Source organism: Erinaceus europaeus, chromosome 3 (assembly GCF_950295315.1).
Source record: "Erinaceus europaeus chromosome 3, mEriEur2.1, whole genome shotgun sequence".
Classification (NCBI taxonomy): domain Eukaryota; kingdom Metazoa; phylum Chordata; class Mammalia; order Eulipotyphla; family Erinaceidae; genus Erinaceus; species Erinaceus europaeus.
The window spans coordinates 130,611,369-130,628,726 of record NC_080164.1 but is presented as its reverse complement, the minus strand read 5'-3'; the positions used below and the strand labels follow the sequence as shown (position 1 = coordinate 130,628,726).

General features: G+C 38.1%; 1 protein-coding gene across 3 annotated transcripts in view; it reads left to right on the top strand.

Moving 5' to 3' along the window:
• Positions 1-17,358, top strand: part of RASGEF1B (RasGEF domain family member 1B) — a 200,574-nt gene that overhangs the window by 181,407 nt on the left and 1,809 nt on the right. For all 3 annotated transcript variants that reach the window (XM_060187928.1, XM_007518498.3, XM_060187929.1), the window contains exons 5-13: positions 1,516-1,728; positions 2,161-2,235; positions 4,477-4,572; positions 4,682-4,784; positions 6,295-6,374; positions 7,711-7,806; positions 13,121-13,216; positions 13,583-13,706; positions 15,114-15,186. In XM_060187928.1, coding sequence (XP_060043911.1) covers positions 1,516-1,728; positions 2,161-2,235; positions 4,477-4,572; positions 4,682-4,784; positions 6,295-6,374; positions 7,711-7,806; positions 13,121-13,216; positions 13,583-13,706; positions 15,114-15,186 — 956 coding nt within the window. The remainder of the gene's footprint in view (positions 1-1,515; positions 1,729-2,160; positions 2,236-4,476; positions 4,573-4,681; positions 4,785-6,294; positions 6,375-7,710; positions 7,807-13,120; positions 13,217-13,582; positions 13,707-15,113; positions 15,187-17,358) is intronic.

The window sequence follows — 17,358 nt, the reverse complement described above, 5'->3', positions numbered from 1 at the left end:
GGGCTATAGGCTTCCCCCACCTTGTCTACATCAACACTGACCATTTTCAGATGTGATTGTAAATATCCTCTGCTCATGTGTACACATGTCTACACTTTGAGTTTTTGTAGTATGCTTTGGTGAGCCAAACTGCCTCTAAGAAATAAAGGGATAAGATACTGGTGGGTTTTTAGGTGGATAATCTAAGGAAGTGATATTGAGGTACGTTTTTAAAAAGAACTGACCAGGCATTGGATGCCCCAGGCTTTCTAGACCTACAGATATACTGAACTGTCCTCTTCTGGAGCTGTTAACCCAAGGGCCATGTTAGCATTGTTCCTGTTGCTGCACCTTTCTCAGACATGAACATCGTAATTTAGCTACAAGAATAATTGTTGTTTGGCAATTTGATGCTACAAAGAGAAAAAAAAAAATGAAAGAACTCCATATCTTACATCATGATAGCTGGTTGGTTGTGAAGTTGTTTCTTAACAGGTGCTTTAAGATTTAAGATACTAAAATTTCTTAGGTGATGTAGCGATAGCACAATGCAGTAGCAAACAAAGTAGCAGCTGGTAGTAGCATTATGGGGAGAATTGTCATGCACGGAAGGATGGCTGTGCACTTTAGCACTGACTCATGAATGCAAAAGAAAGGGACCTGAGCCAAGGGGAGGTCAGATGCCAAAAATGAGTATCCACTTCTTCCTCCTGGTCACCACTCTATATTTGGAAGTCAGGAAGGTGGTTGGGGGAGTGAGTGGAAAGTAAAGGTGCATTTCTGTCAGGGAGCTGCACATAGCCTGAGACACATGTAGTAGTGAATGGTCCAAGTAAGAAATCAAGATGGCCCTAAAAAAGTGTTAGGAAGAGGATCCTCTGACTTTAAACCAATGCAACTTGACCTGTTACAGCCCAGAAAACATCCAGTTGTATGTGGTTCTTAATATGCTAGGTTCCTTCAGGAGCTAATCTAAAAGCTCACTGTGGGGTATTCATGGCTCAACCCTTGTTGTATTCTCTGGTATACCCTGAGAAAAGAACTAAGCCTCACAGGTCTGAGAAAGCATCTCTTGTTGTGTATGTATCTTGTCTCTCTCTCTCTCTCTCTTTTTTTAATATTTAAGAAAGGAGACATTAACAATAATAAGAGGGGTATAATTCCACACAATTCCCATAACCCGATCTCCATATCCCATCCCCTCCCCTGATAGCCTTCCCATTCTCTATCTCTCTGGGACTATGGATCCAGGGTCGTTGTGGGTTGCAGAGGGTGGAAGGTCTGGCTTCTGTAATTGCTTCCCTGCTGAACATGGGTGTTGACTGGTTGATCCATACTCCCAGTCTGCCTCTCTCTTTCCCTAGTAGGGTGTCTCTTCTTTTAAAACCAGTTCAGTTGAGAGCTCTTATAACTCCTATAACAACGTGGCTCTTTGTGAAGGTGCAATCATTCAAGGGCATACATTACCTTAGTCTGTGTCATGGTCGGGAAAGATGTGTAGAGACAGGATGTCACCTTTTGCTTATTCCCTGCCAGACCTACCGGAAAAACGTCCAGCAGATGATCCAAGGCCTGATCCGCAAGCTGACTACTCTCAGTCAGTATGAGGAATTCCTGGCAAAGATCAGCTCCACATCCACAGACCGACTCACAGTTCTCAAGACCAAACCTCAGTCCATACAGAGGGACATCATCACAGTCTGCAGTGACCCATACACATTGGCCCAACAGCTGACTCACATAGAGTTGGTAAGGCTGTGGCCACCCTTGCCCTTTGAAGCCACATACTATCTTTGTTGGCAGTAATGTTGTGAAAGAGGTTAGAGTAATCCAAATGGAAATAATCTGTGAAGCAGCTGGGACTGTATTTGTTTAAACATTTTGAATATGAGTGCTTTGGAAATTCTGGGAAGTTACTTTAAAATAAATACGCAGCAAGTGCAGTGAGGTCACTAATTTTCCCTCCTCTTTCCCCTTTAATTAATTTCCTCAAAGCTTAATTAGTCCTTTAATATCTATTGGGACATTGAACTAGGCAGAGAATTAGCCTTGAAGATAACAGTATTTTGAAAGTTTATTTTATAAGCAGCATTACAAAATGAAGACAGTGCCAAAACCACAGAAAGCTGTCAGTTCACTTCTTCTGTTTAATACTCTTGACCAGTTGGGTTTGTGTTACAGGAAAGGCTTAATCATATCGGGCCAGAAGAATTTGTTCAAGCATTTGTGCAGAAGGACCCCTTAGACAACGACAAGGTAATCATTCTACCTGAAGATTATCTCTGAGTTTTCTATAAAATTTCAAAATTTCTGATAGTGGTGACAAGAGAAGGAAATCAGAGCCATTTTATTTTCGGTTTTAAACTCAGAAAGTTTGGGCTAGAGAGATAGTTCTGCATTAGAGCACAGGACTTACACACCTGAGGAACCAGGCTGACCCCCAGCACTTCCATATGCCACCAATAAGTAGAATTCTGGTGTACTTTCGCTCATAAAAATAAAGAATTTTTTAAAAGATAATAAAGTTATTTTTTCCATTAACCACACAATTATATCTGTGTCATTACACTTTTTCTTGAGCTGGGTTATGCTCTTACCCCACTGCCAGCTTCTAGCCCCCTCTTCCTCCTTATTGGGAAATTTACCAAGCAAGTAGATGCACGCCTTTGTGGTAGCAGAGGCAGGAGATCAAAGCATATTGGTTTTAGCAGATTAAGTCACAAAGAAAATGCCAGAGAATGCTCTGCTTCTGATTCAACATTAGCAGAGAGCTGAGTGCAAGGGTCTCTGTTCATGTCTGTCTCCTGGCAAAAATCCACATGTAAAGAAGGTAGTTCAAGGCATGGATGTTAAAGTCTGTGTAAATATATAAGAAAAATGCTTCCCTGATTATCTCCTCAAGTGCTTTAAATTGTTAGGCAAGCACTGCTTCACCCACTAATGAAAGCACCCCCCACACACACACCACTCCAGTAGGGAGTAGGAGCAACAGCTGTTTTCCGGCCTTAGAATAGTTTCCCTCAGTACAGGAAGTGAAAATTAGGTTTTGCAATAGATGGCTAGTGGACTTTTTGTGTGTAGCTGTTTCTTTTGGAAGGAAGGAAAACTGGGTATAATTAACCTGCTCAAGTTTGACCTTGAACTCCAAGATGAGTTTAACTCCCTATGTCTTTGAACAGTGTGTCACTCACTCCACTAAAGACCAAGCTGGTGTAGACTTGCATTTGTCTGCCTTGGGAAAGATTTTGTTTCTAACTATCTGATGTCCCAAATTCTTACAAGACTTAATTTGAAGAGGAAATGTTCTATTTCTTTATCCTCTCAGCTTCTTGCTCTGTTGATAGCAATTGGAATTCGTGCCCCATCAACCCGTCAGGATAATTTCAAGCTACAGCCCAAATTCTTTCAGTGAATTGTGCTCGGGAGGATAGATTCTACCCAGAGTAACTTATTATCCAAGGGGGAAAAGACACCATCACAGATGCATTAGAGTACATTTCTAGACCCTAGAAGTACTATAATAAGATTTTGTTTTTTCTATGAAGAGAGTTGTGTTAGTGGTTCCTTCCCTCATAGATTTCTTTCTTTCTTTTTCTTTTTAATAATGAAGTTACTATATGTATTTCTTCCTATTTTTTATTGACACCAAGGTTATCGCTGGGGCTCAGTACCTGCCTGGTGAATCCACTGCCCCCAGTGGCCATTTTTTCCTTTATCATCTTTCTTCCTTCCTTCCTTCCTTCCTTCCTTCCTTCCTTCCTTCCTTCCTTCCTTCCTTCCTTCTTCCTTTCTTTCTGTCTATTTTTATTAGAGAGATCAGATAGAAATTGAGAGGTTAAGAGTGAAGTAAAAAAAAAAAGGGAAGAGAGACAGTGAGACACCTGCAAACCTGCTTTACAAGTGGGGAACAGGAGCTCAAACCTTGGTGCTCATACATGGTAATAAGTGCACTTAGCCGAATTTGCCATGGCCTGGCTCTGTGACGTTATTGATTTATTTTTTTTATATTTATTTAGTTATGATTGGATAGAGATAGAGAAGTTAGTAAGGGAGGAGGAGATAGGGAAAGAGAGAAACACCTGCAGCCCTGCTCACCACTTTGTGAAGCTTTCCCCCTACAGGTGAGGACCAGGGGATTGAACCTGGACACATGTGCACTACAATGTGAGCACTTAGCCAGGTGCACCACCACCTGGCCCCAGAAGGTTTTTTTTTTTAATATTTTATTTGGGGAAAGGGGAGAGAGAGGGAAATAAATATATATAGAGAGAACTACTGTACTACTTCCCTACTCATGGAGCTTTCCTCCTGCAAGTGATGACTGGGGTCTTGAATCAGGGTCCTTGCACATGTAATATGTGTGTTCCCCAGTGCACAGCCCCCCTAGGAATATTTAATCTACAAGGTGAAATTAAAGGCTCCTATCTGACATGAATGAGACCTTAATGCACTTTTCCTTGCTGTCCTACTCATCTGCTCACTTTGATTTCTCTGCAGAGTTGCTACAGTGAGCGAAAGAAAACACGAAACTTAGAGGCTTATGTGGAATGGTTTAACCGTCTCAGCTACTTGGTTGCTACAGAAATTTGCATGGTGAGGAATGTCCTCTCTGTCTCCTAGTTCTTGATAATTATTTTTTTCCTGCATGTTCTGCATCTGTTGGCTCTGTGGGATCACCACTTTCTTTTCTGTCACTCCACAGCCTGTAAAGAAGAAGCATCGAGCAAGAATGATTGAGTATTTCATTGATGTTGCTCGGGAGTGTTTTAACATTGGCAATTTTAATTCCTTAATGGCAATAATCTGTGAGTGTTCTTTTCTGGAATATCCATCTCCTTAATTTTTGTGGGTCCTTTGAAATGTATCCACTGAAAATTAGCAAATAGTTTAATCTTGAGTTGTTTCAGAATGTTCAAAATGTTTTAAATATCCAACTTGGCACTGATGTGTGTAATCTCTTTTAAGTGTACAAGGATTCATGGATGCATTTAGCCAGTTTATTTCATCTGACTAGCTATGAAAACTTTAAGTGTTTTATTTATCTGACCTTCCATGATTACTTATCTATAAAGGCTTATAAGTAAGATACTTGTCTAAATTAAGGGTTTTTGAAAGCACTTATGTATCAAGCACTATAGAAATAAATGAGCTGAGACTAAATGATATGATTATAAGCAAGGATAAAAGGTTGGCCTGAGAAGAGAGAGATTTTTCTGACTGCCCATCCTCCTAGTGCTTATCACGCAAAGACTTTATCACCCTACTCTACAAACTACCCTCCTTTCTGTCATGGAGACTTTAATGCCAGTGACCTTTATTCTTCCCATATAGTCTATAAAGAAGGGTATGAGGTAACATTGTTTTTAGTTTTCCCAAATATATAGCAATTGTCATGATTATTAATAATGACTTTCCTTTCAAAGTGTCTTTTTATAATAATAAATCTCATGAATATCCTCTACATTGTAGGTTCTCAGCAAATATTTGAGTATTTACCTCACTCATTAGAGTTAAGGTTACTTTGAAGCCGTAGAATTCACTGAATTTAATTCAGTTTTGATCCTAATAAATCCAGTTTAATTAAAATAAAAGCAATTCTTTTGCCCATATCATTTCCCTTTTGGTTCCACTATAAAATATTGGCCAAGGTCAACTTTTTATCTGGTTCTCTTTGTGAGAACAGTGAGCATAAAGGTCATCTAAACCAGGTCCTAAGAGGTTCAAAGTCTACATAGTAGTAGATTACTTAATTTTTTTTTAGTCTTAATTACTCAATTTCCTACATAAAAATTATTAAGCATATCCTGTTATGGACAAAAGTCTATTTAATACACACAATCAGCACAGGGTTTAAAAAGAATAAGACTATGGAAAGCCCTGTGAATTAATGGAAAACTCAATGGAAAAAAATGTATAGGGCAAAATGCTAGATCATACTTTTCATAAGGCATATACAGATGGGTAATACATATATGAAAAGGTTTTCTACATCATTAGATATCAGTGAAATAATTTAAAATCATAGTGAAATGCTATTTCACACATTAGAGAAAGATTAAACTGAAAAACACTGCTAGAACCAAACATTGGTGAGAGTATAGAGCAAGTAAAATATTTACTCATTATTGGTAGGTGTATGAAATAGTGCTACAACTTTGGAAAATTGGCCGTCTTTTTTTGTTTTTTTTTTTCTTTAAATAAAAACAAAGTACTTATGCTTACCTACAAATATTATTTAAGAGTTTTAGTTAAAATAGCTTTTCTCATTTCTTTTTTTCAATTTTCTTCCCCCCACCACCACATTTAAATGGGCAGCTGGCATGAATATGAGCCCAGTGTCTCGACTGAAAAAAACTTGGGCCAAAGTGAAGACTGCGAAGTTTGATGTTCTTGAGGTATGTGAAGCTGATCTTTGCTGTCAGTCATACTTGATAACTGGAGAGTGGAATACCTCTCTGTGATCTTGCCTTTGGAGTATATGGTACCATGGAGAAGAGAGAGAAGGGGGTTAGAATTGGAGGGGGTAGAGAGTGAGTCAGGTCAGGGACTAAACTTTTCCTAGAGAGAGGTTTCATTTGAGGCTTGATTGAAGAAAGAGTAGCCTGTTTGTCAAATTACAATATATGCCAGGATGGTTTTGAGTCCTGAATAACTGGGAATTCTGTTACTACGGGCTTCCTAGTTTTATTTATCTGGGTCGGTTTAGATAGCATAATGGTTATACAAAGAGACTCTCATTCCTGAGGCTTCAAAGTCTCAGGTTCAGTCTCTCGCACCACTATAGGCCAGAGTTGAGCAGTGTTCTGGTAAAAAAAAAAAAAAAAAGTTTCATTTGTTTATCTCTAGTGTCCTATAGGAGGGCCTCCCAGCCCCACAGAAATTTTCATTTGCCCATCTTTCAGCAAACCTAGCTAACCTGTGAAGAAGTCCTTCCAGTAGTATAATTATGAGGTGATGCAGAAAGGCATTTGCCCTTTTTGTACATAAAGGCATTATTACCTTTATGTACTGGTGCTATGAATTGATTATCTTTGGAGATACTAGGAAACTTACCTTGAGGAATAATCTTTCTAATTTTCTCTCAAAACTGGTAACCATTATTGGATGTATTAGTGACATTTTATTCATATTGTCTAGCAAGTCATTTCTTCCTTGTATGTTAATATGATTTAGTTATATTTGTGAATGATTTGTTACATAGTGTAAAGAACAAACTCACTACAAGTTCTTGTATCTCTTTTCAGGATTAACCATCAACTCAACCACTAATCTTCAGATGAAAGCAGGATATTTTCTTTCTCTTTTTTTTTTAATCATTTTTTTATTAGTAATTTAACAGAGATTTACAAAATTATGATCTGGGGGGTATTTTTTCATACCCACATATGGTGTGTGTGCTGCACACCCTCCAGCAAAGTTCTGAACCCCAGAACATCTTCTTATTCAAGGAGTAAGCTTCTTTGTTATCACTTTTAGGGCTAGTCCCAACAGTTAACCTGCAAAGAATCTTGTCTAGGCTTAACATTATCAACGCTGACATCAGCTTGTATAAATAAGTCAAATCTCAGGCATGAAACCTATCAGTGTGTGTGTGGGAGAGAACAAGCATCTCCCTAATGAGTTCCCTAAGATATTTTGCATTTTTTAACATAAAGTTAAATGTATGATCTGGTAAACTCTCTACAGGTGGGAAGTCAGTAGTTGATATTCTCCTCTTTTCATTGTCCACAGCATCAGATGGACCCTTCGAGTAATTTCTACAATTATAGAACAGCTCTTCGTGGGGCAACACAGAGGTCTTTGACTGCTCATAGCAGCAGAGAGAAGGTACGGGCTTAGAAGAGTGTTTTCCACTCGTCTGTTTGTTGCACTGACATGCAATGTGAACTACCATACTGAGCTTCGTTTGAAAGTTGATTTATCTTGGGGTATTAACACTGGCCACATGGTAAGAAGAAACGCTAATGGAAAGTTGGACTATAGGAAGGAAAGGTGGCTTGATATAAAAGCTTGCAAATATATGTTAGTGTATTATTACTGTGTTACCTAAATGCTTATTCTGTAGTGCGTCTGAAGTCTTAGTTGTGTTTTAAAAAATAAATGAAGTCATATATTAAAATGACCAGTAGCATTAAAGAATAATTTGATTTAATAGAAAGTAGATATTTAAGCCTGGTACAAAGAAGCTGAGTTAACCTTTTCTCTTAAAAGAGTTAGCGTACCTCCCTTCAATGTTTAAGTCATTCATTTCCAGAAAGTAGGTTAGTTGCTGTAGCATTAGACCTGCTGATCCTAATTGGATGTGTGGGTGGCAGAAAAAGTCACAAGGATGATGTCAGAGAAATTAATGATCTTTACTCCACCCACCCTAGCCTTAAACAATTTAATACTATTCTGGAACTTCTATCTGCTTAGCTCTGAAGATCATTTTGTGGCCTCTTTTAATCTCCTATTTCCTTAACAGGAAAGATATGAATGCAATATTTAGAGATCATATGATTTGAAAAAACCAATACCTGGTTATGACAAAAGGGCTGATAAAGGTTACTTGATGAAACGTTATTTTCTGCTTACATTTGGTCTACCTGCTAACTTCAATCGTGACCTCAAAAGATAAAAGGAGAATTAGTACAGAACAGTTTGAAGGTATCTCAGCCATTCTATACAAAAAGCCTTAGCCTCAATGATCTAAAATGAAAGCAAATATTTATATATATAAAATCCCCACCTTAAAAAATGTTAAACTGGTTCTACACAAATTCAGAAATATCAGTTCTGATAATATCTGAAAGATCCTATAAATACTTTACCTTTGTCTAAAGTTAAGGAACAAGGGGAGGGGGGAAGGGATGAAGCAGAGAAAGCCATCTAGATGTAGTCTGACAGAGGTACCCAACTTTTAAGTTATACTTGTCCATATCCTAGGGCTACTGTGACCAGGCTGAGAAAATAATCTCATTGAGAAAAATATATGCACTTGAGCTTTGGAAAATTAGTAGCACATGCATCTGAGACTCCCAGCACCCTGAAGTTTTGCCTCTTACGAAACTTTTGTTTACCTCTTGGTGTTGGATACAAGGTCCTTTCTGCAGCTCCCTTTGAGTGTTTGCTAGGCTAGGTCTCAGGTGTAGGTCATAGAATCCTCTCTTAGGAGTGGCAGCATTTGTCAGAGTAATTTTGAAATCCACCTCCCTACAAAGATCTCCATTGAATGTTTTACTAGTGGGATTCTAACACCTTTTACCTGGAAAAAGAAGAGCCCCTTTATATCATGTTATAGGTTTTGTCTACTTTAGTCTGTTCTTTAGTTTGTTTTTTAATTGCCACCAGGGTTATCGCTGGGACTTGGTGCCTGTAGAATGAATTCACCGCTCTTAGTGATCATTCTCATTTCTCTATCTCTATCTCTATCTCTATCTCTGTCTGTCTCCTTTTTTTATTTGATAAGACAGAAATTGAGAGGGGAGTGGAAAATTGAGAGGGAGAGAGAAAGGCAGATACCTGCATACCTGCTTCCTCCCCCCTGGAGGTGGAGAGTGGAGTCTGAAACCCATGTCTTCAAGTATGGTAATGTGTATACTTAACCAGGTGTGTCCAACACCTTTTAGTCTTGTTTTTTTCAACCAGTTCTCTGTGTACATAAATGTTGTACTTTCCAGTTAGTAAAACAATTGAAATAACCACCATACCAAAAAAAAAATTGTCATGATTGGATTCAAAGGTTAAGAATGAAAATGCATATTACTGGATAAAGCCCATCTTTCATTCAAGAGAACTGGGAGTCTTTTTTCTTTTTTTTTTAATTGAGGGGTAGACTATAAGTCGTCTCTCATTTCCCCAGTCTTCTTGGCAGCATGACTAGTATAGTAGAATTTTTGAGATTCTCTCAGTTCTCAAGTTTATGTGGTGAAAGTGGCACCTCATTAGGTAACATCAGAATAAATAAAATCCATCTTTTGTCCAGGGCCCTGATGTGATCTTTAAATAGCTATTTTTTTCTATAGGTATTCATGTCTCTGAGCTTTTTTTTTAAACCGTTTTTTATATCATCACATGGTGTTACCTCTTTGTACCATTCCAGTTCTGTTTTGTTTGTGGGCTTTTTCCTGCTTATGAACATATATTTCTAGACATGGTGCTGATAATGCCTTTAAGATCTGCCAAATCTCTAAGAATACTTAGAAAGGGATTTAGAAAACACTATTTCTTAAGAAATTCTTTCACAAAGGCATCATTAGCAGGATCTCTTAGACACCAAACTATTGTTCTCTTGAATCAGTAATCTGTACATTCACTTCAGCTTATGGAAATAGAGAGTTTTTACCATTTCCTGATGTTTACTATAGAAGGTATTTCTAGAAGCTATAGATCTAAAGGGTATTATCGACAAATAAATGAGAAGTTGATGGAGGACTTTGGGCTTCTTTTTTTAACTAGTGGCCATAAGGAACAGAGCAGTGAAATATCTTAAAGGAGAGTATACTGATTTCTATTTTCCTGAGAGAATTATTCAAGTAGTTATTAACAGATCAACTTGCAGCTTCCATGAACACAGACTTCTGCCTCCCAGCTCAAGGAACATGACGCGAACTTACAAAAAGTTTAAGAGACAGCAAATGACCAACACTGCATGAGTCCCACAGCCCACACTAAAGAATAGAGCACAGAAGTAAAATTCTTGCTTCAAAGCTGACACAATATGCAAATATGATTATAAAGTGACCCTCTCTCCTGTTTCAGCTGCCTTGTGATGATATATCCTTATTTTCTTCTAAGTGTGTCAGTATAGTTTGTCTCCTTTATAAGGTCCTTTAGTTTTTCAAGATCATTTTATTGAAATAAAATCTGTATTTTATTAATTTAATCCTCACTGGAGTTCAGTGAAGTATTTGCTGTTTACTATTGTTTCCATTTTAAGGTGAGAAACCTGGGCTTTCATAATATACTATGGGATTGACAGTCCTTTCTGTTAAGGGCTTAATGGTAATAGTTTAGGCGTTGTAGGCCATACCATCTCTGTTGCAACTAGTCAACTGGTGTAATAGCACAAAGAGCAGATACAGACAATATGTAAATGAATGAGTGAGCATGTTTTGTTTTTTTTTTTCCGGTAAAGCCACTGCAATTTTAATTTCATATTATTTCTTGGGATCACAAAATATTATTGTTCCATCCAAGTACTAACCAGGCCCAACCCTGCTTAGCTTCCGAGATTAGACGAGATCGGGTGGGTTCAGGGTGGTATGGTCGTAGACACAAAATAGTGTACTGATGATATTTTTTTCTAGGCATTTAAAACTCTAAAATAATGTGACTTCTCAACATGTATTGAATCTGGTCTGGACTATGGACTACAGTTTACAGTTTTCTGACTTTAACTGCTAGTGCTTCCAGCCCCAATGTCTTTCAACAAATTGAGGCTGAATGTACATCTCATTTGTACCATGTCTGCTGAATTCTAAAATAATGATAATATATAAAGGAGAAGGTAATAGAGAAGGGATATTCACTAGTTCAACTTTAGGGAGTTTCACAGACAACAGCAAATGATTTGAAGTATATTCAAAAGCAATGTCAAAACTGAGGATTTATTTTAGTTGTTTTCAGAGATTAAGGAAACACATCAACCCAAGCGTTTTTTTTTTTTTTTTTAACTTTTTTTAATTTTGGGTATTTTTTTATATCACTTTGTTGAGGAGATGTTGGTCTACAGGTAGTCACAGGGTACAGTGCTACTTCTCCCACAATCGTGTCAGCAAACCTCATCTTCCACCAAACCATTATTCTCCCCTACTGTGAGATTGAAAGGGAAAATCTGAATTTTACTCTAGAAAATGAATATTTGATATTTTTTTCTGTGAGCCACAAATGCATTCATTTAGTGTTGACATGCCACATGAGTCAGACATTTAGGAAAACTTTTAAAAAAATTTTTCTTGGATAAACTTCATAGGTCCACAATTTGCATTTGGATCATTATTTGTTTCCTAGCAAATCTAGAATCTTCAAAAAGATATTGACATATAGTAACATATAATAACTATATGTTACTATACCTGAGCCTGTTCTTTGTTCATTATGGGCTAAATTGGATTTAAGATCCTTTCTTAGGTATTATTATTATTATTTTAAATTAATAAATAGCACCTCATCAAAACAATAATGTAAGGGAAGAATGTCTTTCTAAAAAATGTTTTTTAAACAACCGTTAATTTTAATTTACACAGTTCTAGACCTCCTTCCGGAGTTGTGCAAGGTGTTTCTTTGGTGATTTCCCAGGAGAACAGGTGCTAACTTGTTCTCTTGCATGAAGGCTAGGTTATAGCAGCTCTTTCCTAAAACCTGAGCTCTCACATCTTGAGCAGTGTCTTCAAGGGTAAAATAAAATGTTCATATAATAGAAGTCCATCTAAAATGTAGGGATCTGAATGGCAGCACCATACAGATTCTAGGAAGGAAAGGGGTAGCAAATCTTAAAGCCTGCTGCCACAGGATCCTACTAATATTATGCTGTAGCTCAGTGAAAAGCAAGAGTTCTGCTATGTCATCTTCCTTTGATTGTAGCTAAACTTTGGCATTTTGTTGTATGCAACTGTGTTGCCAAAACGAGGGGGAGGCAGTGGCACACCAGGTTATGTGCATAAAGTATAAAGTGCAAGGATGCTGGTTCAAGTCCCCGACTTCTCTCCTGCAGGGGGTTGCTTTAGAAGCGGTGAAGCAGGTCTGCAGGTGTCTGTCTCTCCCTCCCTATCTTCCCCTCCACTCTGAATTTCTCTCTGACCTATCCAAACAAAATTTTTTAAAGATGTCCAGGATTCATAGTGCAGGCACCAACCCCCAGCAATAACCATGGAGGTAAAAAAAAAAAAAAAAAAAAGGAATAACAGCAGAAATGCCATGAAGCCAACCACCTCCTGATGCTACTCATCTTTGCCATATTTTGGTTAATCGCAGCTTTTGCATTTTAAACACAATTATGTAAGGAAGGAACCTGCTCATAAGGGAGGCAAACAAAATTCTGAATTTGTTGTGGGTTTATGCAGAAACCAGGGTTAATGTTGTTCATTTGCTCCTTACACTGTTAAATATGAAGCTAAATCTCTTGTTGCCCAAACCAACCAGGATTTTTTGTTTTTTCTAGATTGTCATACCATTCTTCAGTCTTTTAATCAAAGATATTTATTTCCTCAATGAGGGTTGTGCCAACCGACTTCCAAATGGCCATGTCAATTTTGAGGTAAGGATGAGGGGTGGGCTTCATATACCTGAGCACAGAGAGGGTGTATGCATCTAGAACTAGTTCTGTGTTGCTGGCTAAAAACAGTTTACCTCTTTCCCTAGCACCTTGTCAGAAAATAACATAATGAAGTTGGATAAATTAGTTGTGCTGCTGCTACCATTATTACTATCTGGAGGTATTTGAGTAAATTTCATCCAGACCAAACACATAACAAATAATGATACCTATACTTTGCTAAATTGTGAAAATTATATAGTGCAGTGATTTGAAGCCAGAAGAGAACATTACATGGAATTTGTCCTTTCCAGGCTCTCATCCTTTCTGGTGACTGCCTTTGAATGGTTTTATTTTGTTCTTTTCTAGAAATTTTGGGAACTGGCCAAACAAGTGAGTGAATTCATGACATGGAAGCAAGTGGAATGTCCCTTTGAGAGGGACCGGAAGATCCTGCAGTACCTGGTCACAGTACCTGTCTTCAGTGAAGATGGTGAGTACTGCTCAACAGGAATTGCCAGCAACATGGAGTAACTGGCATAACCAGGTTGAGCCCTAAAATATTTGAATCAGATTCTCACTGTTCACCCATAAGTATCTCTGTGTTAAACACTCTTTATGATAGTAGATCCGCTGAGGGTTGGGCACAAAGTGAAGCCCATTGATGGAGTCCCCCACTTTCTTTGGTTTTACTTCCCTGGAGAGAAGGTGTTCTGTGGTTTGTTACTATTCAGCAAGACAACTCAAAAAACTATGAACAAACCACTAATGGCTATTTGAAAACAGCAATTCAGAGTCTTGACCTGTGAATGTATTAGGGAACTTGAGGCAGCAAAAATACCTATATACTAGAAAAAGCATTAAGGTTTTTAAGAGACTTGGGGCTTATTCTATTGATTTACAATATCCTAGTATTAGAAAAATCACTAGCATTTATTAACTGACAATTTCTCATAATAGATGGGTCATCTTCATGATAATGAGTGGAGGGCATTTGGAATTACTCTTGCCTGCTCCAAAGGAAATTGATTGTTTCTATCATCATTTTGATTGTTGTTGTTATTGTTATTAGTCATTGCAGGGGTCTGACTGCTCCAGATGACTGTTTCTAACCTCAGCAGATAATAGTAACAATAGCCTTCCAAATATTTTGATGATTATTTTTTAAAAATTAAGAATAAGTACTAGAAGAATGGAAAATTGACCTTGAAAATATGACTGATTACCTACTAATGGTATTTTTACAATTAAAGCTGCCAGAAAGGGAGTCAGGCAGTAGAGCAGGGTGTTAATCACACATGACGCAAAGCACAAGGACAGGCGTAAGGATCCTGGTTTGAGCCCCCGGCTCCCAACCTGCAGGGGAGTCACTTCACAAGTGGTGAAGCAGGTCTGCAGGTGTCTATCTTGCTCTCCCCCTCTCTGTCTTCCCCTCCCCTCTCCATTTCTCTCTGTCCTATCCAACAATGATGACAGTAATAACCACAACAATAAAAAAAAAGGGCAGCAAAAGGAAATAAATAAATAAATAAATATTTTTTTAAAAGGCTACCAGAAAAGCATCCCCTCTCACTCTCTTCTTTGCAAGAAAATCAGTGTGAGTGCATGAGAACTCTCTGTGGCTTCTTGGATTTGTAAACCTTTCTGCCCCATAAACTGTCTCTTAATTAAGTGCCTTTTTAGCCTAGAAGCCCTTGGGTTTTTGTTGAGATGCTCAATCAGAAGCAAAGCCAATTTTGTGTTCTTGATGATGCTATGAAGCTTTTCAGCTGTAATTTGATATTTTAAAGCATGTGTTTTGTTCTCTTGTTTGGGCCAGGGTGGACAGGGCATGGGTGGTAGTAGGTAACATGTCAGAAGAAGCTTTTAGTGATGCAATCTCACATTTGGTTGATTGTAGCTCTCTATTTGGCTTCCTATGAAAGTGAAGGACCTGAAAATCATGTAGAGAAGGACAGGTGGAAGTCTTTAAGGTGAGTCTCATGTCTTTTTATTGCTTTCCAACTGTAAATAAAATGGTCTTCCATGAAGAAAGATAGTTGCTCTTGAGATAAGAAGGTCTGTCTGTGTGTTCCAACTCCCCTGCACCTTGTGACATATTAATTAAATTGCTTTCTCTAGAATCTTCATTACCATAATTCCATTTTATTGTTTTTCTTTCTCTCTTTCTTTCTTTCTTTTTTATCTTGGCAGTTATAAAATACCTTGTTCTTCCGTCCTTCTCCCGTTATTTTGTAGAATGAGGAATTGAAATTGCCTCCATTGTATGGTTAGAAAATTAAAAGCATTGGCTCATTTCTATATTTAAAAGATAAGAAATGCAAACTATGTTTCCGGGTGGTTCTACTATTAGAACTTAATTTGACCTTAGATAAAGGAGACCTTAGTACCAGTTGGTTGCTTAACTTAAGTGTGCCACTTACCAACTGGATCTTTGGTTATGGAGAAAGTTGGGATTTAAAACATAAGCCTCAATCTTCTTAAATTTGGAAATGCTATCAACCAGCTCTGGTTTTCAACGAAGACTGGAATTGGTAAATCTGTATTTTAACCATTTGAGGTGCTTTAATAAGCAGAAGTTGCACTCTTATTACTGTGTCCTCACAATAATGAGTATGAAAAATGACTATATTTGTTTTATACCAAGAGACTGTGGGGACAGAATTTTAATGTGGTTATTTTTGTACCAAGTACAAAATTGACAAGTATATATTCTCTTCTTCCCAAAGTCATGAAGGAGCTATGGTTCATGAACCAGGATTTCTAATATTATATAATTGTTTTTGTACAAGCACAAAAAGGTTTCAGAGGAACCTTTAATTTTCCTTCATACTTTTCAGCGAGAAGGGATGAAGTACAGAGGTATTTGAATTTTTTTTTAAAGATATAGGGGACCGGGCAGTAACACACCAGGTTAAGCACACATAGTACGAAGCGCAAGGACCTGCATAAAGGATCCCGGTTTGAGTCCCTGGCTCCCTACCTGTAGTGGGGGTTGCTTCACAGGTGGTGAAGCAGGTATGCAGGTGTCTATCTTTCTCTCCCCCTCTCTATCTTCCCCCCTCTCAACTTCTCTCTGTCCTATCAAAAAAAAAAAAAAAAAAACCCGCAGGAGCAATGGATTTGTAGTGCAGGCACCAAGCCCCAACAATAACCCTGGACGCAAAAAATAAAATAAAATAAAAAAATAAAATTTGTGGGAGTCGGGCTGTAGCACAGTGGATTAAGTGCAGGTGGCACAAGTGCAAGGACCAACTGAAGGATCCTGGTTCGAGTCCCCAGCTCCCCACCTGCAGGGGAGTCGCTTCACAGGCGGTGAGGCAGGTCTGCAGGTGTCTGTCTTTCTCTCCTCCTCTCTGTCTTCCCCTCCTCTCTCCATTTCAATTGGACTTGTAGCATTGAAGCTACCTACAAAATGTAGTTGGAAAAGGGTTCTGCCAATATTTCCCTCCAAGTATTTGAAAGCTTCAGGTTTCACATCCAAGTCTTTGATCCATTTGGAGTTTGCTATTGTATGTGGTGGAATGCAGTGATTTAGTTTCATTCTTCTGCATATTTCAATCCAATTTTTTCAATACCATTTGTTGAAAGAGGTCTTTTCTCAATTTAATAGTTTAGTGGGGGGAGGATATGAACAGAGTATTCATCAAAGAAGAGATCCAGAAGGTCAACAGACATATATATATAAAAAATGTTTCACATCATTGATTGTCAGAGAAATGCAAATAAATACAATAATGAGATACCACCTCACTCCTGTGAGAATGTCACAGATTGGAAAGGAAAGTAACAACAAATGCTGGAGAGGTTGTGGGGGCACAAAGAAATCCTCCTGCACTACTGGTGGGAATGCAAATTTGTCCACCCCCTGTGGAGAGCAGTTTGGAGAACTCTCAGAAGGCTAGCAGTGGACCTACCCTATGAGCCTGCAATTCATCTCCTTTGGATATATCCTAAGGAAACAAACATACCCATTTGAAAATATCTGTGTATACCTGTGTTCATAGCAGCACAATTTGTGGTAGCCAAAACCTGGAAGCAACCTAGGTGTCCAGTAACAGATGGGTGGCTAATAAAGTTGTAGTATGTATACATAATGGAATACTACTCAGCTATTAAGAATGATAAGTTCACCTTCCTCACTT